General features: G+C 43.2%; 1 protein-coding gene and 2 long non-coding RNA genes across 7 annotated transcripts in view; 1 reads left to right on the forward strand and 2 right to left on the reverse strand.

The window, feature by feature from the left end:
• LOC143491070 (uncharacterized) overlaps positions 1 to 3,713 on the reverse strand; it is a 42,310-nt gene extending 38,597 nt beyond the window's left edge. For 2 of the 5 annotated variants that reach the window (XR_013125078.1, XR_013125077.1), the window contains exons 1-4: positions 2,826 to 3,493; positions 2,035 to 2,117; positions 1,641 to 1,839; positions 936 to 1,034 (exon numbers count right to left, since the gene is read on the reverse strand). This is a non-coding gene — a long non-coding RNA (uncharacterized LOC143491070). Of the gene's footprint in view, positions 1 to 557; positions 1,035 to 1,640; positions 1,840 to 2,034; positions 2,118 to 2,825; positions 3,494 to 3,605 lie in introns of those variants that run through there. The other 3 variants (XR_013125080.1, XR_013125075.1, XR_013125081.1) reach the window with 3 other exon arrangements.
• Positions 3,638 to 6,432, forward strand: LOC143491060 (mRNA decay activator protein ZFP36L1). The gene is made up of 2 exons (XM_076989732.1): positions 3,638 to 3,843; positions 4,069 to 6,432. Exons 1-2 carry the CDS (start codon positions 3,790 to 3,792, stop codon positions 5,221 to 5,223), a joined length of 1,209 nt encoding a protein of 402 aa, XP_076845847.1. The 5' UTR covers positions 3,638 to 3,789; the 3' UTR covers positions 5,224 to 6,432.
• Positions 6,433 to 14,093: 7,661 nt separating this feature from the next.
• On the reverse strand, positions 14,094 to 14,622 carry LOC143508801 (uncharacterized). The gene is made up of 2 exons (XR_013129480.1): positions 14,373 to 14,622; positions 14,094 to 14,230 (listed from the first exon to the last, which is right to left on the reverse strand). It is a non-coding gene; the product is annotated as an uncharacterized LOC143508801 (long non-coding RNA).
• Between the last annotated feature and the right edge of the window lie 10,568 nt (positions 14,623 to 25,190).

Genomic DNA, 25,190 nt, shown 5'->3' on the forward strand with positions numbered 1-25,190 from the left:
CTCCACCCTCTACTCCACCGGCCTCTCACCCCCACCCTACAGCCAGACGTGTTTATGGCCTGAACCAGCAGTGCAGGGTTTTGACTCTTCAGCCTGGCATATGGAGCCCTCCAACAAAAGGACTCTTGTGAAGAGAACACAAAGAGTGATCCATTTCCCACAGGGGGAGGAGCCACACTGGTAGTAAAGTGCAATTGACAGTGTGAATGGGCGGGGTTGTGGGAGGAGTCTTCAAAAGGGGGAGTGGATAGGAAATCCTGAGTGTTAAAACAGGCATGTTAAATTCAGTGATAGTGGCTTAGCCAGTATTTTGTTTACATTGGAATGAATGTGTAGATTAGCTTGATCTACAACTGAAGCACTGTGCTTTCACTTTCAGATGTGTCGGTTGCTGTAGGCTACTCGACTATAATTATTTCACATGATTTACATTTCAGAGCACTAAAATACAAAAGCTCCAATTATGTGGGATTGTTTCTTCTGAGCTAGTCTAGACACTATTCTGTGTTACAGATTGTATTCTGCTACTGGACAAAATAAAAAATATTGCTTTCACCTCACTTTATATCGCTTTAGAAAACAGTTTCCAGTTTCAGACATATTATTTCTCTTCTCTCTCTTCATACACTTCATTTTAATATTTAATTTTATGGAGGTCATAAAATACTCATTCAGTGTTGTCTGACATGCCATGGTACATTCCATACACTTACACAGCACCTTAAACTTTAGATCAAACGCATACTTTTGCATTTGATCAAAGGCAATAGCTGGGCGGGCCAATATCTCCTCTAACGACCACTGATACCACATACTCATACTCAGAAGCATTTGGCTTTAATGGGGGGTGTGAGAAAACATCATCTCACCATCAAACAGGCAGTTGCTGGCTGTGTAGAAAGCAGACAGGGAGTCTGTCCAAGCCTCATACTTACAGTTGAGGTTCCAGTGTGCGTGCTGATAACCAGACTGTTTTTCTCTGGGTTATGTAAGACAGCCATAAGTGACAGGGCAACAGTCATATTCCTTCCTGTCTGAAAGAAGAAGAAGAAAAAGAAAAAACTGTCACCAGTCATAACGGCGGGTGGCTAGGGCTCTGAGACACTAAACACACCACTTATCACCCTCCATCTGCCAACCACAGGTTTGTAGGCCCTTTTTACCTGAGAACCCAGAATATTAGGTAACATCTGACACAAGTATTAAGTAAATAGAGCCAAAAGGCGTATTGCATTGATTTACCAATGTCACTTTGTGACCGTCACTGACGAAAATGGATAAATGATTTATACAAATTATGCATATCATGTCAAATATTGTCCAGTGGATGCTGTATATCCCTGTAATGTTTTTAGTGATTAATAAAAAGGTGCAAACAGCTGGGTGGAATTAATATATGATAACCCATGCTGTGCTATTAGAAATCAAGCTCATTCCTATAGAGGAGTCTGATAGGGTTTAGCTCAGTTTGGCCCCACTGCGGAGGTTAATTATTACCAGCCCTCCTCTGACTCATTATAGATTCAAGGACTGGACTATGTGACCAGGGATCTTTAGTGTGTCTCACACTTGGTAGGCCGGAGATTTCCACGGAATGAACTGTGTTCTCACAAAGCCATTGTTGAGCATAGCTCACTCACAGTCCGGCCTGCCAACCCAGGGCTCTGGGAGTCCTTTGTTGCTCACGATTGTCTCTTTCTAAGCTGGGACATCCCGTGTCTTTCTCTTTCTACTCGGGGAAGGTGTTGTTGTGCAGTCTCGTCCATCTTTCCTTATAATGCCTTCTGACAGTGTGTTTCAGGAGGTGGTGTTAAGCCTTACTGAGAACAGCACCTGCAACTAAATTCACACCAAAACAACAACAACAACAACACGCAGTTGAGTGTGTAATGCGAGAGAAAGAAATAGACAGTGAAAGAGATGAAGTGAGAGACAGAAGGAAAGATTAAATTAAATAACCAACAAGTGACAGTCCCACCTCTAAAAGCGGGAGTCCCTTAAAGTGCCATCTAGCCTTAATCACTGTTTTCCCACCTTTGTACTAAAGACAATGACTGGAGCCTTTTTGTTCTTCCTTGTCATTCACGTGGGGTTTAATCCTTTCTGCTGACACTTTGCTGCTAACAAATACAAGCACTGGTTCAAGCAGCTTTGTCTCACAGCCCAAATTAAACATCCTAAGACTTTATCTGTCCGGAGGCAACAAGTGTCCTCCTGGATAGTGGCCTACTGGCTCTGCCCTAACCCGTCTATAACTGAACTGTAAGAATTGTTGACACTACCCTCGGAGATAAGACCACATTGTGTGTTGAAGGGAGAGTGTTACTTCTAATGTTTACAGTGTATTTTTCCTTTTTCCAGTTTTCTGGGGACTTATTTTAATCTGCTTTGAGTGTCTCCTGCAAATATAATAATGTATATATATATATATATACACACTATTGTATTTGCAGGAGACACTCAAAGCAGATTAAAATAAGTCCCCAGAAAACTGGAAAAAGGTATATATATATATATATATATATATATATATATATATATATATATATATATATATATATATATATATATATATATATATATATATGTGTGTGTGTGTGTGTGTGTGTAATCCCTCATTGCATATCATATCTGATACCTGATACTAGGTTAACATCTACATTTCAGCAGTCTATCTAATCGAAACAGAACCACAATCTGCTGACTTTTGGAATATGGCCATCTCTATAAAGTTGTTTATGACAACATCTATGGTGAACATGACAATTTTATTACCAAATAAAATTAAAATTAAAATTGAAATGAAAAGTGACATATGTACGCACAGAACGATCCTGAAACCACTGTGAAGTCATCATCGTTGCCATGACATCAAATCATATAGTTGAAGGCAGAGGCCATGGTTATGACACTGCAGTAATATGGATGAATAATAGAGTTCTGTCAGGGGGGCCGGGCTCCTCCTGGGGAAATGTGCTGAATTAATATGCACTTCACCTTATCAGGCCCAAGCCAGGGCGGTTGTGGGCTCCCATTTCTGTGATGACTCTAATATGAAACTCTGATCACTCGTAGAACTGCACATCAAAAATTGCATAAAGGCCCAGTGGTGGTACGATGATGTGGTACTGCAATAAATAAGTAGATGGGATGGAATGGAAGAGGTAACCAACAGAGCAGAGAGAGAGAGTCCTGCTCTCGCAGATATGAACACTTCAGACGTAGGTGGCCTTACAAGCTGTCAAGGACGTGTCAGAGAGAAACTGCAGGGGCAATTTATACCGCAGCTAAGCTACATGTTTGTCCAGCGTGACTCTTGGTGTTTTACAACAAAACACGTGAGACAGAACACGTTTCTATAAATGTTTAAATGTATAAATGTCAAGATTATAGTCGCCATATAAATAGTTTTAGGGGCATTTAACAAAGTTCTTGAACTATGACGTAAGCAAGACGGTTCAAGAATTCCTCTTTAGTTCCTGATTTGGAAAGAAGACTGAAGTTTCAAAACAAAATGTCTGAGCTTCTGGGTGGTTACGGTAACAGCGCAGGTTTAGGTCAGGGAGGATATTGGATGAAAAGGGTTGCGTTAGACTGTGACTTACGGGGGCGTGAAGATAACTTTTCAGTGGAACACCCCTTGCCAAAATGTGGGTGGGGATACAAGTTTCTCCGTATAAAGGAGGATTCCAGCAGATGGAAGCGAAGTGAAGGAGCGGCCCCCACAATCGTCACGATACTGCTACTTTTTTGGCTGCTTGTCAACAAACTCTCAGCGGCATCGTCACTATGCCATCGAACTTTCTTACGCCTTTTATTGAGCTGGATGACGAACTTTGCAAGGTTGGTAATCGGAACTTTTGGAAAGTTGTAGAATGCATGGTAGAATTAAATAGGAGAAATATAGCTTAGATTGGTGTCCTTTCTTATCGTCTATAATAAAACACTTAAGGACGGCACTTTTTACAGAATCAAAAGTGCCGTGGATGTTTTATAAATTTATGCAGCAACAGATTAATTTAAATGTAATTCTAACATTTTGTGGGGTTTCTTTCGTTTGTTTCGTAGAATTTTCGCAGTTTGGAGCTGACAGATAACGTGCCACCCGCCACGCAGAAGCAGCGCCTGGTTGGATTCCAGCGCAGACATTCATTATGCCCGGTCACGCTGCCCAACTCCAAATTTAATAGTGGCAGTGCGGACCCTGCGGGGGACACTTGTCTCTGGCCTCCCTCCACCCTAAATCAGCAGTGGAACCGCGAGCATCAGCAACTGCCTCGCTCCTCTCTTAACCATATTCCGTTCAGAGTGGACCGTTCCGTCAGCATGATTGAAGGACACGTGTGCAGTCTCGGCGCTGGAGAGCCCACCGCGCAACCGCTGCCTCCCCCGCCCGGGTTGAGCCTCAGCAACAGTTCTCTGTCCTCCGTGAAGCCCTTCACCACCACCACCATCACCACCCCGCCGGCCTCCACCCGCTACAAGACCGAGCTTTGCCGTACGTATGAAGAGAGTGGCACCTGCAAGTATGGAGTGAAGTGCCAGTTTGCGCACGGCATGGAGGAGTTGCGAGGCCTTAACCGGCACCCGAAGTACAAAACGGAGCCGTGTCGCACGTTCCACACCATCGGGTTCTGTCCGTACGGAGCGCGCTGCCACTTCATCCACAACGCGGACGAGCAGCGCGGCCACGCGGAGAGCGCGCAGCGGCGCCCTCAGCTACTGCGCCAGAGCGTCAGTTTTGCTGGCTTCTCCTCCCAGGCCCTGACAGGTGTCCAAGCTCTGACGGAACCTCTCGCATTCAGCAGGGCGGCGTCGGTGTCTCCACCGCCGTCCACGGGTAGCCCCGACCTGCTGTCGCCGTTATTTCCCGAGCCTGGAAATCTGAAGCACAGCTACCGATTCTCTGCGGATCTAGGCAGCGACACGCCGCGTTTCTATGCAGCCGGAGACGCGAAGGGTCGTGTTGACTGTTCGCAGAGCCTTATCACGCAGAGCCTTATCACGCAGAACCTTGTCACGCAGAACATTGTCCCGCACAACGCTCGCCGCGGCGCCTTCACCTTCACGGGGCTGGCGGCCTTGCAGCGCACAGCGTCCGCCGACTCCCTCTCCGACCAGGAGGGCTACTCCAGCTCGGGTAGCCTGAGCGGCAGCGACTCCCCCGACATCGAGGGCAGGCGACTGCCCATCTTTAGCCGCCTGTCTGTCTCAGACGATTAGAGTACGACGTATCTGTGCATATTGCATTCATGTCCAAAGCAGCTTTATGTCTGCTTTGATTAGTAAATTTGTGGACAAACTCTTTATGTGACGCATAAAAAACAAACAAACAACAAAACTTGGCAATGTATACTGTTGTATACTAGTTTGAAGCTGTACTGTGTATTTTAGTCTAGAATTCATACATTGAGTCTTCTAGATGCAAGTTCTGTTTGAGAACCTTTCTGTACAGGTTAAAATTAAAAGTTGCATGTATAGAATTAACCAATAGTACAGATGAGTCTGTCAACCACATGTACGCTATTGTGGCACACACTCCAAGCACCCATCTGTAGTCTAACCAAAGCTAAGCAACTTAGTCTTTTTTAGCTGTAGGTATCCCCCAACCCTGTGCCCAAAACATACTGTAAACAACATGTAGCCTTGAGTAAAGGCATTTATTAATTGACAAGATTACTAAGTAGCTAACCCTAGATCTTTGAAGAAACTATATTTATTGCCCCCTTTTTTGAATGAAGCAATTGCATTGTTGTATTTTTATGCAGATATGAGGATTATGCTTTACTGTGGTCGCCGTTTGCTTTGTTTGAGCTAGCTCTTAGCTTTATGTCAGACCAGCAGTACAGACTCTGAATGTAAGAATCTCAGGGTTGTGTCTGGGTGAACTCCACCACTTTCTGTCACTCTCTTTGAGATCAGTATTTTAGGCTAAATCAGGGCGAATAAATGAGGTGTGTGTGTGTGTGTGTGTGTGTGTGTGTGTGTGTGTGTGTGTGTGTGTGTGTGTGTGTGTGTGTGTGTGTGTGTGTGTGTGTGTGTGTGTATAAGTGGCAGTGTGACAATGTACTAGGAATAAGTTCTACACCATCTTAGTTTCTTGCACTCTCAATCTCCAGAAGAGACGAAAGATGCTATTTTCAATGTATATGTCTATGACAGCGTGTATTTGACTCAGAACGTGGATGCTAACTTCTATAGTAGTTTCTTTGCAAAAAGTACTGTGAGGTTTTCTTTTAGATGCTTTTGCTTTTTGTTAACTTAAACTTATTTATTTCATTTTTTCAAAGCAAGAAAAAACATTATAATGTGCTATGATTTTGTATTTTGTTTTTATATAATTTAAATGGACTGTTTACATTCCTCGGGGCCATTGACCCACTTTTATGATAATATATTGTTGATTGTTTTGAAATAAACGTTCAGAAAATATTTTCTGAATATTTTTACATCGATAAAACACTAAAAACATTCTTTAAAGTAAAAACCTTCAGGTTTTTTTCTACAGGTCATGTTGGCATAATAATTTCTGACTTTCATGAAGGGAAATTGTGAATTCGGTAATAATTATTTAATTCCAGAGCTAAACACGTATGGCATCTCTCTCAGATTTACTCTGCACACACACACACACACACATAAAACTCCAGAGCACGACAGATGAGAGCTTTTGTGCGCACACCCGCTCTTTCGCTCTCTTTGTGCACAGCTGACCAACCAAATGCGCCCCTGTCAGCTGGCCACACACAATAGCACAAGCCTTTCTCTGTCCTTCTGTGGTTAGTAGTAAATGCAATGGAGGGCCCCTTCTCCCCCACACAATTCCTTTGTGAGGTGACTCCTTCTTTTCTTAACAACATCTGTATGCTAATGTAACAACAGAAGGGAAGAGTGATTTGCAAGTCTATTGGAGAGTAGTGGGTCTTCAAGCTGGATTATTGCGAACTGCTAGGGAGGTACCATTAACTTTGGAGGACATATTTCAGATGAGTGAACTGGTTTCTGATTATAATTGGTAATTCCTTTAATGTGGTAATGAATGTTTTTATCTTATTTAAATTTTAACCATTAACCTATTTATTAGTAAGACTTCCAAGGTAAAAGGAACACATACATACAGGATAACACAGAAAGAAAATCCATCTATACTCCGAGTGGACGATCCATTTCATTATATAATGTGAGAATCGCAGTCTTCTAAAAAATGCCTCACCCTGCTGTTTTGATTAAACCACCTCTGGGTCTTCTTGTAGGTTAAAAACATTTACAGAAGCTTTTTTCTTTAACCTTTATCAAGAGCAAAATGCATCTTACTGACTTTATCAAAGTGTTATACAGGCCTATTTTTTTCACATGAAGCTCACTCTGCAGGAGTAACAGCCAAAGGCCGGGAAGGTCAAACGTTCTCGCACAGAGAACATCAGAACTTTTACGACACCTTGTGGTATTTAATCATTACCACGTCACTATCATATGTGACACTTCGGACATCTAAAATATACTGAGATTAAGTACTGAAAAAAATAAACATTCCTGCACGAAAAAAACAACCAATTTGTTAGTATTTTGTTCGGCATTAAAACGTGGACTTAAAAAAATCCACTTCAAGTATCCCTTTCACGGCTTACATAAACTCTGCAGTTTGCACTTATAACCACTTGAGGTCAGTAGAGTTGCATGATCACCTTAAATAATGGTCTAATATACAGGGGGTTGGACAATGAAACTGAAACACCTGGTTTTAGACCACACAATAATGTATTAGTATGGTGTAGGGCCTACTTTTGCGGCTAATACAGCGTCAATTGGTTTTTGGAATGACATATTCTAGTCCTGCACAGTGGTCAGAGAGATTTTAAGCCATTCTTCTTGCAGGATAGTGGACGGGTCACTATGTGATGCTGGTGGAGGAAAATGTTTCCTGACTCGCTTCTTTGGGGCGTCTCCACACTGTAACTCTCCCGGATGTGGGCAAAACAGTAAAGGTGGACTCATCAGAGAACAATACTTTTCAAGATAACTTGGAGTGATATTTGAACCGGGGGGGGGGACACAAATGGACACAAATTAAGTATTATATCGCGATCGATCGATCGCCAGTGGTTGGCGCCAGAGTGAACTAGTAACTCATTGAATCATAGATGTAGATCAGAAGTAAATAAACGATTTTTTTCAGCGTGAGAAATCGGATGTGTGGCGTGAGCGTGTGAAGACAGTCAAATGCGTGTGTCTCACGCTCAATGCGTGAGAGTTGGCAACCCTGATACATGTTTCACATTGTCCACAGCCCAAGATTTGCGTTCCTTTCAACATTGAAACCGACATTTGGCATTGGCACGAGTGACCAAAGGTTTGGCTATAGCAGCCCGGCCGTGTATACACATATTACATATTACATATGGACCCTGTGGAGCTCCCAACGCACATTTTTGGTGCAAACAGGAGAGTTGAGGTGCACATTATTTCTGCCGTGATTTGGGCAGCCGTGGTTTTATGTTTTTTTATACAATCCAGATTAGCACCCAAACATCCCTTTCAGACAGCTTCCTCTTGCGTCCACAGTTAATCCTGTTGGATGTGGTTCGTCCTTCTTGGTGGTATGCTGACATTACCCTGGATACTGTGGCTCTTGATACATCACAAAGATTTGCTATCTTGGTCACAGATGCACCAACAATTTGTCCTCTTTTGAACTCTGGTATGTCACCCATAATTGTGTGCATTGCTATATTTTGAGCAAAGCCGTGCTCTTACCCTGCTAATTGAACCTTCCCACTCTGCTCTTACTGGTGCAATGAAGATTGGCCACCAGGCTGGTCCAATTTAGCCATGAAACCTCCCACTCTACAATGACAGGTGTTTCAGTTTCATTGTCCAACCCCCGTAGTGCTTCTGGCTGAAGATGAAGGAACAGGAGTCTGTGAGTGAGTAGCCCACATATCCATCTATATTTTTCCTTGTTTGCCTGTTTACACACACACACACACAGAGAGAGAGATTTCATAGAATTACTAAAAAGGAAATGAAAAAAAAAAACGTGCTGTATTTTTAAAGACTCAAGACTTTAGTTATTATAGTTCTCATTATTGTTATTATTTAATCAATACTGAAAAAAAATCTTGAAATATAAGTAACCACTGAAATAATTCCTGAAAGAATTTAAGAGCTGGTATAATATGATCCATCAGTCTGCCAAGTGTCAGGATTCTGACAGTGGCATTCTGAACTCATACATTTTTAATATAGCTCCTGGGTAAGCTAGATAAAGAAGCATTACTGTAGTCCGCTGTAGCTGACAAAAAAGCCTGTGTGAGTTTCTCACTGTAAAGAAAGCGTGCCATAGACCTTGGGGATATTAATAGAGGTGATATTATGGCATTTTGCAGTCATCACTAATATGGTTCTTGAAATTGAGATCACTTTCAAAAATGGCTTTTAGTTTGATGATCTAGCTCTTCAGATGACAGGAGTATATATCACTGCATAATTTCTCAGTGCTCCTTTCCTAATGGCAGGAAACCGTGTCTTATCTTTGTTCACTGGAAGAACATTATAAAATCCATGTGCGTTTGAGCCTATAACTTGAGACTTAAGTCTATATCTCATTTGAGCAACTGTCACCTTCAACATATACAGGAAAGTGAATGATGGTTTGCCAGTCTGAGCACTGGCTGTGCCCTCAATAGCACCACAGATGGTAACTGCTGGTGTAAATCATCAGCCTGAGGTAGAGGGTTCTCCACAATAGGACGTACAGTGATCCACAGAAGCTTATTCAGTGTATACAAAATCAGGCAGTGCTCTATTGCCTTATGCATAAAATGACCATATTTAAAGACTTGTTTCTTATTGCGTTGAATTACATATAACAAATATCAACAAATAAAAATGACTTACTCGTATTTGATTATTGTTCTTTTATTTAGAATATGTAACATCAAAGAAAATTATAGTTAATAGTTTAAATGTTTGATTTGTAACAGTAATTCTATGTATGCTTTACTACACTATCTTTCTCTCTCTCTCTCTCTCTCTCTCTCTCTCTCTCTCTCTCTCTCTCTCTCTCTCTCTCTCTCTCTCTCTCTCTCTCTCTCTCTCTCTCTCTCTCATGCTCCTACACACACGCTGCCAAAGTTCTACAAGGGACTGACCATAAGACATAGCCTGTACAAATACCCTGCTAACAGGGGAAGTCCTTTAGATGTCCCTGTACAACTAGTTCTGCCTGACTGGACTTTCTGGTGGTCATCAGCATCTCATAGAACCATAGTATCATGTCATTAGTATTCTGTTTCATTCCTGAGACCACCTCAACTGAGAGAACGTTTCAAGGGATTGGGATAAAGGGCCACATGTATAGATCTTCACTGAAAATTTTCAATGCTGTTAGGATGTAGATGTGGATTGAAAATGAACACAGCTACACACAATCTTGGTAACTGAGATGTGATATTTTACATTTCTTATACACTGAATGACCACCATGGACAGCCATTCCTTTATCAGACAGTTTAATAAACTCAGGATATAGTGTGGATTGTAATTCTAGTCTTATGTGCTCTTATTCTCTACATATTTCCAGTCTCCTTTTTCACAAATTGCAGGTTTCAAAATCCAGCCAGCGATGTCTGAATATTCTGGGAATGCATAAATGTATGGATATTTATCAGTATATGCTATGTTCAAAACTATTTGCATAAGCAGTGTATACCAGTGCATCTACAGTATAAATGCACTACTACTATTATTATTATTATTAATAATAATAATAATAATAATAATAATAAGAAGAAGAAGAAGAAGAAGAAGAAGAATATATAACAATAGAACATTAATAAGAACAGTAGTAGTTGTTTTATGTACTGAAAAAGAAGATATACAGTAACAGATATAAAACAGACTATTTTATTAGTTAAAACAGAAAAGAGAAACAAAGTAAATATTTGGAGTATTTACAAGACAGGATACAACCTGTTCAGTTAATATTATAGGTGTGATTTTCTTGGATATAAAATATGTTTGAAATTTAGTCTTAAAAGAAGACAACCCAGTTACAGATGGTTTGAGAGGGAGCATTGGCCAGTTCAGAGCAGTGGCACTGAAAGATCTTGCACCCACACTAATCAGGGAATGATTGGGTATGTGTTTTTAGCCAAACCATGAATGTATGAGTGAGCTAGCCAAAGGGTTGCAGCCAAAACCAAAATAACAAGGTTCATGAGAACAAAGGTGTTAAAGCCAAAACAAGGAATGTCATTAGTAAGATGGACAAACATGGTGTAGCAATAGACAGCAGCAGTCAGGCTAATACAATGCGTCTGTCATGGAGACCTATGGGAATAGATAGGATGAAGTAAACAATAAGCAGGAGCATACAATAAAGTAATAAGTGGGTGGATGTGATGTGGGGAGTGATTGGGGTGTGTGATTGGTGGACGTCTGTGAGCTGTCCCTGCTGGGTGCTGACCAGAGCATGGGAGTACCTGCCCCCACAGGTCCATTTAGGCCTGTTTGCTGTCACATTTCAGGTACCATGTGACGCTCTCCAGGAACCCAGAAGTTAGCAGGATGGGTTCTGGGTACGTGATAGGTTTGGAGGGATCCGGGTGTTGCAAGACAGGTGCAGGGATAATGGTAGTCTTCAGGGCCATGAAGGAATTCTCTGTCAGGTCAGGTGTGTAGCCCTTGAGGATACTGATGAGGGGTTGAGCCAAGGGGCTAAATGAAAACTTGAACCACAGGAACCACTGGAGTTTGTAGCAAGTTTAGGGTCCCTGTGATGGTGCACTTCCATCTGTGGTTCTGCAAGATACTTCTAGTCATCCAATTCAGAGTGAACAAGTTTTATGAGCCAAACATGAACAAAGGCTGGAAAGAACTAAGCACTGCAGCCCAAACCAAAATAACAAGGCTGAAGAGAACAAAAATGGTAGTCAACATGAAAGGAAGAAGAAGATCTGAAGATATTGTGTAGCGTTAGACTGCAGGCAGACTAATGTGGTGCATCTGGTATGGGAACCCAAGGGAATAAATAGGGCAAAAAATATGAGATGTGTGCCCAATGAACTTATAAGTGAGTAGTTGTGATCTGGGAAGCAATCAAGGCGTGTGATTTGTGGATGTATGTGAGATACTGTGAGATGTCTGAGACATACATGGCCACGGTGGCAGAGAAAAACCATTGCACTGCAAAAGAAAAGCACGCTGCAAAAACACAAAGCAAATTCATAAAAATGACAATGCGTGCATTTCGGAAATGCACTGCAAATGAAAAAACACTACAAATCCAGTCACAACACAACAGAAGTGAGCCACAACATAATGGAAGTGTTTCTGGACAAATGTCATTTTGGTGAAGTTTTTCTTTTGGAGTGCGATGGGTTTTCTCAGTCATCGTACAATGCAGTTGGCAATGCAATGTCATGGTGTGAGGACAACAACCTCACCCTCAACGCAAGACAAAGAAGCTTATAGTGGACACAAGGAAGTAGAGGAGACCTCACCAGCCACCTCTCACCTTGGAACTTGAAGTGGAGAGGATGAGAAGCTTAATACTTGGATGTTCACATCAGTGAGAACTTGACATGGACGTAGCATGTCAACACCACGCAGCCAGTCAAGGCTCAACAGCGGCTGTACTTGTACCCAAGGAGATTGAGGAAGTTTGGGATGTCTCCCACAATCCTCAGCAACTTCTACAGCTGCATCACTTAGAACCTCCTGAACAGCTGCGTCACTGTGTGGTACAGCAGCACAACTGTGATGGATGGTGTTTTACCATGATTAAGTGCCACTGTGACCTCACTATAGCACATGTTCATTTTACTACATTTTGAGTGGAGTCTGCTAGCTAGTTAGTAGCTACTTAAGTTAAAATAGACAGCTAGCTACTTAATGATCCTAGGTGGATGCATCATCCGTAAAACGTAAAAATTTAGCAAAACATCTGTAACAAACTGTAGGATGCAGCTTCACCGTAGCTATGACTACGTAGGTAACCTGCTAGATGTAGATTTATGCAATGTTTTCATTCATCTAGATAGCTAAGTCTGGATTCCTAGAACTGTACAAGCAATTAAATTTGCTTTGGACATTAGTACCTAAGCTACATTAGCTAACTATCTGTAACTTCAGATTCACAATGAAGTCAGAATTTGGAATGCTGATCAACACAAACATTCAACGTTTCATTGGCTTTGGGTGGAAAATGTTTTATCCGTGGCACTTTAGCTATCCATGATGTCTAATTGTTTAAAAAACAATTAATCAACATATCTCATGCATGTGTAAGATTCTCAGCCATAAGCATGCAGCTGTTGTAGGATTTATAAGGAATTTCGTTCAATTACGCACATGCGTAGTCCAAATCCATCGGGTTTCCGGTTCAAATCTGGTCGTGAAATGCCCACTTGCAGTTGCAATCGATGGTTCAGGTAATCAACTACCAAGCCTTGATCTGTGACGTATTTACACTTGTAATTATGAAGCAAGTAGAAATTTTTGAAGCGAGCAAAAAATTGAAACACGTGCTGAAAACAGTGAAGTGAGAACACTTAATCTTGGTCGGTTTTCTTGATTTGCAGGCTCAGTGTGTCTGACTTGCTCGATGTAACCTTATCTTTGCACTCTCATATTAAAGACAGTAATCTCACACCAGATTTTAAAGAATTCTCACCAAGAAAATAAGAAATTTAAGAAGAAAAGAATTTTATTGTGCTTGGAAACCTGTTTCCTACTGTGCAGATGACGACAAACTGTTTAAATCTTGAATCTTGCTGTGATGGGCAGGGAATGAGAACTAAAATGGAAGCAATTATGCCAAGTCTCAGGGGAAAAGGGAGGATTTAATGAATAACGTGCACAAACCAAAGACCCGTGACACGATCCAAATTAAGGATATAATAACCAGCAATCAACTGGTACAAAGACAAGACATATATAGACAGACAAAATGACCATCAGGTGGTGGGGATCATAAGCCCCGCCTACCTGAGGGACGAACACAGAGGCTGCATCTCAATTCAGGGGCTGCAGCCTACGTAGACCGCGTAGACCGCAGCCCACGGTGGCCACACACTTCGAAGGCCGGGTAGGCTGCATCTCACGGCTGTTAAATGAGACAGTCTAGTCTTCGCAAGACGTATGTTTGCGTGACCACGCTCTGCCCCGTTTCATACGTTACATACGTGTTAGCGAGCTGTCCGACAAATATCACATCACCCACAAATGCCTAAAAGAAAATGCGTTGAACATGTATTCACGTTTGACGGGAAGTATAACTTCATAACAAAATTCAATGTATTTTTATAAACGTTACTTTTACGTTACTTTTACGTATAAACGTTTAGTAAATACTCAAAGCACATGTTTACCTGCAATATCATTAATAACTGGCATGTTATTTAGCATCTCATTGCAGTATAAATGTCCATATTTAAAAAATACCGACATTTAAAAACGAATTCTTCGGCCCGTACACTAGACTCCGCCTGTTTATTGTTCATAGAGCAATGAATCCTGGGATATGGTGGGACGCGAAGGATACTCAGATGCATCCTTCGTTTTCGGGGTTTTGGAGGCTACATTCGTCGGCCGCATAAGAAGGAGTCCACGAATTGGGACAGCCTCGTCGCGGTGCAGTGACGTAACCGGCCTACAAATGCGCACTTCGTGGGCTGCAGCCCCTGAATTGAGAAACAGCCAATGTAACAACAGGACAACTGGCGATGTGGACGGGGGCGACCAGCAGGGGGAGCCCCCTGTACCATGACACTTGCGGCATAGCATATTTCTACACAAGTTGAGAGAGCAGGTTGGTATAATGAATGAGTCAAAAGCAGCTTTAAGATCAAGAAGAAGAAATGTAATTACACACATGACACCATGATATGATGTCAAGTATCCATTGCCAAACCATTACAGTAAACTAACCATGTAGGGCCCAATCCACTCAATTGCTTCATAATAAGACTCTAGGCCTCTAACCTGCTACCTCACAAGCTCTTTACGGCTCACCAGGCAGTAAAGCATGCTTACACTTGTAATACTGGTGTTGAAAATAAACCAGTTATGTGTGTGTGTGTGTGTGTGTGTGTGTGTGTGTGGGGGGGGGGGGGGGGTATTCTCATATATGGATCTTATCTTTCCACCAACGTAGTGCCAGAGTCTCTCACCACTCTGTGCCTATCCATTGCAAAAAAGTAAATAAAATCCACCAGCAGAATTAAATGTATTCTAAACCCATAAACTACCTGTTACCTGTGTAACCTGTGGCCTGTGGTGCAAATCAATGGCCTCTTGATTAGTTGCTCTGGCATCTACAATAGCTTCCTGTTGTAAGAAACATCAGCATTAATCTTGGATATCCTAAAATAAATAAGTAGGTAAACTATCTTCCAACTCTGATGCTATGTATGTGTCACTCTTGCTCCTGAGTATAACAGCATATGATGAAAGAATTTCCCTCAGATCATCAAGAGCTTGGCAGTGTTTCCTATGAGTTGCTCCTGAAATTTTATTGCACTACTTCTATTGATGTTTCTGTGTTTTTTAAGTTCATGTTGAGACACCTCTCATGTCCAACATCTCTGCAGGGTGCCTGGCTACAATCCCCATCTCATCTCTTTTTTGCTCAAATTTGATGCGAATATTTTTTGGACATCTTGGCAGACATGCACATCAGGGCAATTTAGAGTGACCGATTCACCTAACTCCTTTTTGGGATGGTTGGAGGAAACCAGAGACCCCAGATGAAGCCTGCACAGACACCAGGAGAGTCCCTTCGGTGTGTACCACATTAGTTAGAGTGGGCTAGGTCCAGTTCCCGGCCTGAGTGGTGAATTTATTTGTATGGACTCCAAAAGAAATTTCTCTCAATCACTGCATGAAATTTACAGGTGGTGAACATAGAACTAGTAGATATTTAGGCCAATTTCTTCCTGATGCACCTTTAATAATTATGCTTTAAGGAAATTCAATATCTCAGATTGCTCTGAGGCTAGTCGTTGCTACGACCATTGTTCAACATTCATGCATATGGTGGATATGAAATGTTTCTTGGAATAGGTCAGGTTGTCACAACGTGTTCAGCTTGTCCCACACTACCGTCAACAGTAGAAGGATGTTTGATACCTCCGGGCTCATTTCTTCATCTCTTTGACATTTGAGTACCTGCACATCGTGGGTACTGTTTGAAGACATTTGACTGTTCAGTTCTGGTCTGGCCCTTAACCCGTTACAAGTCTCACTGCTTGAAGTGCACTTTGCTGCATGCCATAGCACAAAATCATTAGATTCTGGTTCTTTTATTTTGAGATTCCCCATCACTGTAGAATTAAGCTCAAGCCATTTCAGCCATAAGGTAACAACACTCTTTATCTTCAGCTTACTTGAGTTATCTAGTTGGGTAGAAAGATTTACAACAGATGCACAGACAATAGACTTACAACAGTCCCCAGGGCTGAAGTGTATAATATAGAAAAGGAGGAGTCAAAGTACAGAACCCAGGAGTACATGTACACTACAGGTGTGTGTATATACAGGAGAAGACAAAGATGAACAAGGAACACCTTGGGGACAGTTCTGGAGATTACTAGAAAGTGCTATAGACAATAGGGTGGAGACTGTGGGAAACATGGAAATCAAAGCAAAGCAAAAGCATATGGTGACATCACCATGGGAACTGTGCAAAAAAACAAAACAATCAGAACCACATGTCACTTAGGGAACAGCCACACCAGAAGTGGAAATTGTGGCAGAGCAAACAAGGACAGAGGTGAAAACGGGAGCAATGAATGGACACAGTTTGAGTGACTGACCCAGCCTTAGCCTGGAGCAAGGCAGGTAACAAAACGTGAGGGAAAAGTTGACAGAGTAGGACACAAGGTGACAGGTGAGACAAGGGACAGTTATTGACCATATAGGCCTACCAAATATTGGAAACAGCAGCCATGAACCACAGGCTCTACAATTAATGTAACGTTTGGAACTTAGTCAGCAATAATGGAACCAAAACTGCAATAAATGCATTTATGATAGGTGAATAAGGACCAGGTATCTATAAAATCAGGAAGCCCAGGAGCAGGCTGCACTTTACTTAGTGAACTAACGTCTGAATACATATACAGCACACAACGTAGCTGTCAACAACAGACAAAGACGCTAGACCAGACACACACATAAACACACACAAATACACAAACAATAACAAGGAACAAGTGAGGCACATAACGAGAAGGAGATGAGGGACAGGTGATGCGGATAACGGAGACTAACACACACACTCGCTAATGAGTCAACATAAACACAGGTAGACGTGGATATAGATGGACATAAACACACACAGAGACACACCCGGGGGAGGAGTCATAGGCCATACTGGGACAGTATCAATTCACTGACATGGAGCTAATACTAAATAAAAAAGTAATCAAGCAAAAATTGAGTAGAATGAAAGAAAAAAAGAAAGGAATTTTGGAATTTTCCTTTGGAAAGGAATTTTGGAAAGGAATTCAAACAACCCCTGGGAATGAAAGAGAATTAATGAGGATAGATTACTCAGCAAAATGGAAAAAAGAAAATTCCCTAACCTCGTACAGATAATCAGTAACATCAACTTTTCACGGGGATGGATTTTTTAATGCTCTACTTTAATTCATCATGTCCTTCAATTCAAACTTGCCATCTGTCCATATGTGTTCCATGCCAAAAGTAGGATTGCGTGATTGGCTAAGCTAAGGCTTAGTTTTGGAGGCCCAGAATCACACCACAATGGCCAGGCTGTCAGTAGATCTTCCAGAAGAAGAGAGCTAGCCTCTCCGCTTGCTCAAAGTCTGGCCCTTTTTGGGACGGAGATAAAAAATTCAATTTTGTAAACAACTCATGAGATGTTTACAATGCATACTCTGCATTATTAATTTCAAACTTCTTTTAAGACCAACTGTAAATCCAAGATTTATTAGAATGCCCATGTAAATCGCATGGCATAGGCTAAAATGGATTTGGGACACAAATGTTTCAGAATGTAGTGCACTGTTGTCATTTAATTGCCTTTGAGCATAAAAACACCAACACCACACTGGGGTCAGAAGTCTGATGTAGTGGCTAAACTGGATGACAAAGACCTTATGAGAGTGCACACAATGAAGGCGACACAGCTGGAGGAAGGGGGCACCAAGAATCACACGTTCCCATTTAGTCCAGACGGTTGAAAGTACGCCAGCTGGCTGAGGAAGACGTCCGAGCTGAGTGGCAGCCCGAGCTGGAGCTCTGTGAAACAGAGGAGACACACATTTCCCTCCAAGATACAGCAGTTGCTTGGCACCATGGCTGGACAGCAGCAGTTGCTGTGATGCGGTTGTGTCTAGCACTACAGGAGAAAGCACTTCCTCCAGATCTTCCTCCAGAGCAGCTCGACGATCTCGCAGTCTTGATGACCCAGCAGCCTAATATTTCTTGTATACTGTCTTCAGAAAGGCAAAATAAGAAGAGTTACACTTACAGATTGTGCTGTTGATGGAACAGCTGTCTAACTCACTGCACCAACGTACCTCCAAGTCTCTATGCAGAAGCAGAGAGAGTAGAACTCATCCCTGGCTCAAAGACATCAAGGCTGGCAGCACAGTGCCACGCAGAGAATGAAGTCAAGCAGTCCCTGAGCAGTTGGCAGTGTGTAACGGAACGACGAGTGTGCTTGTGGTGTGGAACATGGCGACGCTACACTAGTAAATTCCACGAATTGGAGCCAGTGGAAAAAAGGGACAGAGGCTGCCCAGACAGGGGTGGACAATCTCCAGTAAAGACCAGTAAAGAACCTGAGGAGCAACACAGCAGCCAGGTAGATCAGCTGCCGCCACAGGTTTTGGATGAGTTGTAGCGTAGACTGTTGCAGGGGCCAGGCGGGCTTCTTTTCACGTTGGGGCCCTCTGACGGTGTGGCCGTCAACACCCCCCCCCCCCCCTATTTGGAAAACACTGCATCAGAGTTTAGGAGCAAACCAAGCTTCTGTTTTTTTTAAGTGAAGCCAGCGGTGCTAATGGAGCTGAAGACACAGCAGTGCAGCTTGGCAGATCTCAGATGGTCATGGGACGTGCACACGATCAGCACCGTCATCAGCACCAGCGGAAGAGAAAGCAGAAAGTGCAACACAGAACAGACACGCGTTGCGGTGGGATTGCGCAGGATTGTGTAGGATTGCAATGCATGAATTGTGTTAACGTGGCAAATCGGGCTTAAAAGAAGGACAGAAAAAGTATCTGTGCTCATGTGTCATCGTAGTGACAACTTTAGAGACGAAAACCACACACTTTTACTGATTTAGTTCAGCACAGCATTAACACAGGCGAAGCTGCACCTGTCTGGATTCACCACACCACTTTCCATTAGCTAAAACAGTCATAGAACAGAAATTGAAAGAATAGACAAACGTGTAGCTGTCAAACAGCAGCTGGACAGCACGTGTGATCTCGAGGCAGAATAAGGACGACAGCTAGCTTTTCTTTGTGGACTATCAATCGCTCAATAATGTCGCCCAGCTCACCGCATTAGGTGTTAAAACAAAGGCAAGATTTACGCTAGGCACCAGACTTATGGCTTTTGGGCTTTGTAATGTACCAGCCCACATCTGAATGTTTGATGGAGAAAGTGCTCACCAGTGTCACCAGGACCAGTACATGGTTCATTTGGTTGTATGTCTGGGTGTCTGGGTTTGTCTTCCATTTGTTTTCGTTTTTTTTGTGACTATTCATTTCTCCTGCCCACTGGCAGTTTTATACCAATCAAAAGAGTGGCAAGTCTAATAAACTAGGAGCATCTGGTTTTGGCTTGCTGAAAAGATAACAACCTAAGAACTATGGATGAGAAGCATATCCTCATCCACACTCACATACAAGTTACTCGAAGCTCATAAATTGTCAAACAATACCTTCCATGACAGTATTGTTCCTTCTATTTCTATTCTATAATGGCTGAAATAAAGAGGAAATACGTATGTCTAAATACAGCAAATATTGCTACTCCTGACACAGAAATGTCAGAATAACAAAGAAAACCAGAAACATTAAAGTGTATTATTTTATACCAATAATATATTTTGTGCATATGGTGTCATGTGTCACTTGCTGTATCTAGCATTTGTAGTGGCATTTGAGCCACAGTAGCAGAAGTAGCGGTTGTGTGGGGAGTGATCATGAAGGAAGTGTGTGTGTGTGTGTGTGTGTGTGTGTGTGTGTGTGTGAGGGAGGGAGAGAGAGAGAGAGAGCGAGAAAGAGATTAGGGAAATAACGGATAACTGCAAATAACCCTGTTGAGGAAGTGTTAAGATGTTTGTAAAGTAACATATACACATGTTATAATGAAATAATGCTTTGGCATGTTTCTGCTGGCAAGAAAAGCATATCCCCATCTAAGTTTACAAAATTAATTAAATTCAGCAGACTGTGTCAAGCATTCACACGGCCGAAATGGGGGGTGTTTCTTCATTTAGTAGGCCGTGAGAGCCTAAAAGACAGATATAAACATGCAAATCCAAAGTCCAATGACTGAGAAGAATAGACTCAAATCCAGATCTTGAGGTGTTGTTCTATTTGTTTTGTTTGTTTATTTATTTGTTTGTTTACTATTGTCTCAATTAGTTGGTAGGTTGTGATTTCATTAATTTCAGTAAAACATTCCTGACATTCCTGACTCCAGCATCCAGCCACTGGAGGGCAGTGCTGTGGTGGGGTCATATCGATTGTTTGCACTTAACGTGATCAGCAAGGGAATTTAAGCTCTAAGTTCTCTCATCTCGCTCCTCTTTAGACACTGTTACACACACTATCGTTTCTTTGTCCAGACGGAGATCCTGTATTCTTCAAATAGAGAATTATAGAGACTTGAAACTTTTATTCCTTCATGAAGTGGTGTTGGCATTTATGTTACGACCTTGGGACAAGCCAGCTCTGTAGATATGAGTGCTGCAGTGACACTTACCAAAGTTTTTTTTTTCTACTTCTATTTTCAGCATCAAAGCGATCCTACATATCATCATCTGAAAACAGGCGTCGCTTCCCTTTATTTTGTAAGTTGTGTTTTGAAGTCATTATGATGGAGAATGCTAGTTTCTCCTGAGTCAACTGGTTGGAAAACAGCAAACTTAGGAAAACATTTTGTAACTTTGTAGTTTGCCTGTCTGAGATGTATAATTATGACCAGGGCTCTCAAGTCTCACGCATTGAGCGTGTGACACACGCATTTGACCGTCTTCACACGCTCACACGCCACACTTCCGATTTCACACGGCGAGAAAAAAAAATCTAGTTTATTTACCTCCGATCCAAATCTATGTCGCCCTCCACTGGCGATCGATCGCGATATACAACCCCCCCCCCCCCCCCCCCCCCGCTCAACAACTGACGTTCGCCACCCCTCCCCCAGGTATGCAGCTCAGGTATGCAGAAGGTAATCACTAACCAGACAAGCAGCTATCAACTTCCACATAATGTCTACTATTATTAAGGTTGGAAGTGGGGCTAACCAGAGGAGCTAAATAGCTTTGGGCTCCAATTATCTGTATTTGTCACTACATGTACTGTTTGTAATGACCATCCCCCAGTGTCCCGCAGGAGGCCTCACTGGAGTAAGTTCAAAGGTTACACGCTGGCAGAGCCCTGGACTACCCCAGCGGTTGGTGTGGGGTGGTCATTGTTCCTCGGAGGAGGAACTGCAGCTACGATAAATAAGATCAACGGACTTGCATGGCAAGTTCTGACTCTGGCTTCTCGTACCGAGACTGCCCTGGACCTGTTAAATAAGGAGGTGAAAGAAATTAGACAGGTAGTGGTCCAGAATAGATTCCTGCTTTCTTTAGGTAGGTCTGAGTTTAAGGGCGAAGTACTTGTACTAGTAAAGCATGCATGATTAACCTGGATACCCGGAGCAGGCTCTTGGCCCTGTGGGCAGCCCTAACGGCGGTATGGGCTGGTTTCATCCGGAGCCCAGTGTGGAGGGGGCGCCACACCGGGTGGAGCAGGAGGGAGAGCAGGGGGTTGTGTCCCGTATAGTGGTTGACGAGGGGGAGGAGTGGGCTGCCAGGTTGGAACAACCTGTTCTCCATCTCGCAGCCGTTTCCTGCACTCTTCCTGCCAATGTCCCTCTTTCTTACAATAATGACACTTACCCGGTCTGCGGTTTACTGGTGCTTGCTGCTGAGCGTTACCATGACTACGGCCCCCTCCCTTCTTTCTCCGGGATGGACCGGGTTGTCGCGCGGGCGTACCTGCTTGCACACTCAAACAGGCTTTATTAGTTTTTTTCTCAAACATGCCATCAGATTCCAACACTCGCAATTTCTTCTCAATCTCACCAAGCACCGAGGACCCGCGATCGGCCAAGTGAGTTTTCAAAACCTCGATCGCCTCGGGTCTGCAATTGGTTATGAACGTATTCACAAACAAAGCATTCGGCGCGTTCAGATTAACATCCATATTTCCCATATGTATCCACGTATCAACAAACCTCGTCCAAAACTTAGTAATAGGCTCTTTTAGCTCCTGTTTACAATTAGTCACTTGTGTGAGATCTCCCCTTTTTCGTCTTTTCTCACATAAATAATCACATAACCTTTTTCCCATTTTCGCAACTTCCTTGGGGTCGCTCCAAATATACTTCGTTTCGATCTCGCATATCTGTACACAGCGCTCGGGTGTAGCTGGGGGTGAGGGTGATGCCTCGGCTTCATCCTCTTTTACTTTTCCCTTTTCAACCTGGCTACGGGTCACTGCTCTGCCCTTTTCAGAACTATACTCCTTCGTCTTTTTCTTTCTATTAACGGGTATATCGTGTTTAGGGTGTAACTGGGGCACCCCCTCGATAAGATGGTCTTCATCATACTCATCTCCCATGGCTTGGGACAGTATAAACCGATAATCTGGTCCACCCAATTGCTGATTACGGGTTAACCGAACCAATGTCTGAGTGAACCGTACGGGGTCCGAATTCGGATCGGGCAGCATTTTTAAGATCCCCCGCAAAGCTGTGACATCAGGGGGAGTAATTTCAACTCCCGCTGAACTGGTTGCCCATGCCATGCCCACGTTAGCGGGGGCGCGCGGTGGCCAGGGCGGTGGATCGGGGCGATCGCCAGAGTCATATTCTGGTTCTGAGTCGGAATCAGAATCAGAATCAGAGCTGTCTTGCTTCATCGGTTTCGGAGGTCGGGGAGGGCGAGCTGCAGCTTTACGGTGTACAGCCGGTGTCGCGACATTTAGTGCGGTGAGATCGGGATAAAGAGTGGTGACGGGTTTAACAGGTGTTCCAGCCTTTTTAACAGGCTTATCCTCCTGCTTCTCATACGGCGGAGGCAGCGGAGCACTGGGTGCAGGCGCGCTGACAGTCGGTTTAACTTTTGATTTAGATTTCGCGTTGACTATAACTTTAGGTTTAGGAATGGCTTTCAACACAGAGTTTGGAACAAATATTTTCTTTGCCTCATTCCAGGGCTCTCTCATATCATACCAGCATTTATAACATTCCTCCATATAAGGGTAATCCCATTCGGGATCTCCCAACGTTAGCAGGAATATACGTACAACATTGATCACCAACTAAGGCACAAACTCCACCTTGTGCGGCAAGCAAAATATCTAAAGCCATACGATTCTGAATCGTGGTTAGTCTCAAGGCAGTAAGCTCAGCCTTAACTCCTATGACAGCTTGGTTAGTAGCGTTTATATACGTTGCTAGTCGGTAATGAGTTTCTTCTACATGGTTCCAGATTCGGGCCACCCCGACCTGCGGAAAAAAGCTGGTCCAGAACCTGGTCATGTACGGCTCAAGCTGATGTTCGGGCGGGGGAAAACCTTGACTGGAATGTCGCTTCACTCTTCTACTTCGTTTAGCTGGCTTAAGGGGACTACTAGAGACCATTGTTACTGAGCCTCGTAGTTCTGTGAAGGCACATCGCCCCCCCCAGCTGTAGGGGAGGGATAAGTAAACATTATATCCGCAGACCCAGACCCAATCCATATATTTATCTACCCTCATGGTCCCTCGGTAGTCGGGGGCTACCGCAGAGCCGTTAACAGAGCAGTTCAACGAACAATCTTCCCTTACAATAATACTGCAATGAGTTTTATGCACTTTACCTACGGGGTTACTACCGTTTCTCTGAAAGCAATACGGGAAGACAGAATTAGGCCCCATCAAGGCCTTAAAAGCTTGAACACGCACGAGGGTACTGTCAGGTGACTGCCAAGTTGTGTACAGGTCAATTTTACGAGCTCTAGTCCTTTTCTGACAAGTCAGCTCATGATTGTTATGTTTACCACACCACAGGGTCGATTCATAATCTAAACAACGATCTGCTAAGCAGCCAGCTTTTACTGCCACAAGTGTGTCAGTTTCAGTGGGGATGTCGGGTCGTACGGAGGATGTGGAAGTACTAGTGGGCATAATGTGGCACACGTAACATGACTCATTAGTGGTTTGCCGGGCGGTCCAATTCGCATACTGCCAAAAAACATTATCATGGGGAAAACCGAAAACATTATTACCACTGTTCAAGATAAGGCAGAGAGGGCCCGTGACCGAAATCATAATCGTTAGGGTCAAATGGCATCCCCAGATTGGGGGGCCTCCTAGAGCCATCAGGCAAGCGGGGTATACGTACACAGCGTCTGATGCACGTAACTTCTAGAGGGCCTTCCGAGGGAAGGTCTGCCCAATAAAAATATGAAAAATCTACACCTGGTACTTGTGAGGGTTCCAACCTCAGGATACTAGCTCCAATGTACAGAAGACTCAGTATCACATCTTTGACATCCTCAGGGACGGGAGCTGGTGGTGGTTCCTCTGTCGGGTAGTCCTCAGCAGTGGATAGAAGGATTTCAGTTCCCGGAGGAAAGGCGACTGTCCATGGGGGAAGAAAAACCCACTCAATCATTAGTACCTGTAAACACAGAAGGATGAGGTGGAACAGAATACAATCATGCAAGCATATATACATGAACCCGAGTGACTTCTACCAGACGGTTAGTAGGTCATTTCAGGAGCTTTCTTCACGCGGGTAGCATGGATCCACTGTGGAAATAATTCAGTTAGAACGGCGGTTCGGGTAACAGCGAGGACAGTAGTGGGCTCGCTATAGATAGCTTCTGAGAAGCATTTTCGCTCGAATTTTTTTACTAGGACTTGTTCTCCTACACGAAATTCGT

The sequence above is a fragment of the Brachyhypopomus gauderio genome, chromosome 2, assembly GCF_052324685.1.
Source record: "Brachyhypopomus gauderio isolate BG-103 chromosome 2, BGAUD_0.2, whole genome shotgun sequence".
NCBI lineage: Eukaryota > Metazoa > Chordata > Actinopteri > Gymnotiformes > Hypopomidae > Brachyhypopomus > Brachyhypopomus gauderio.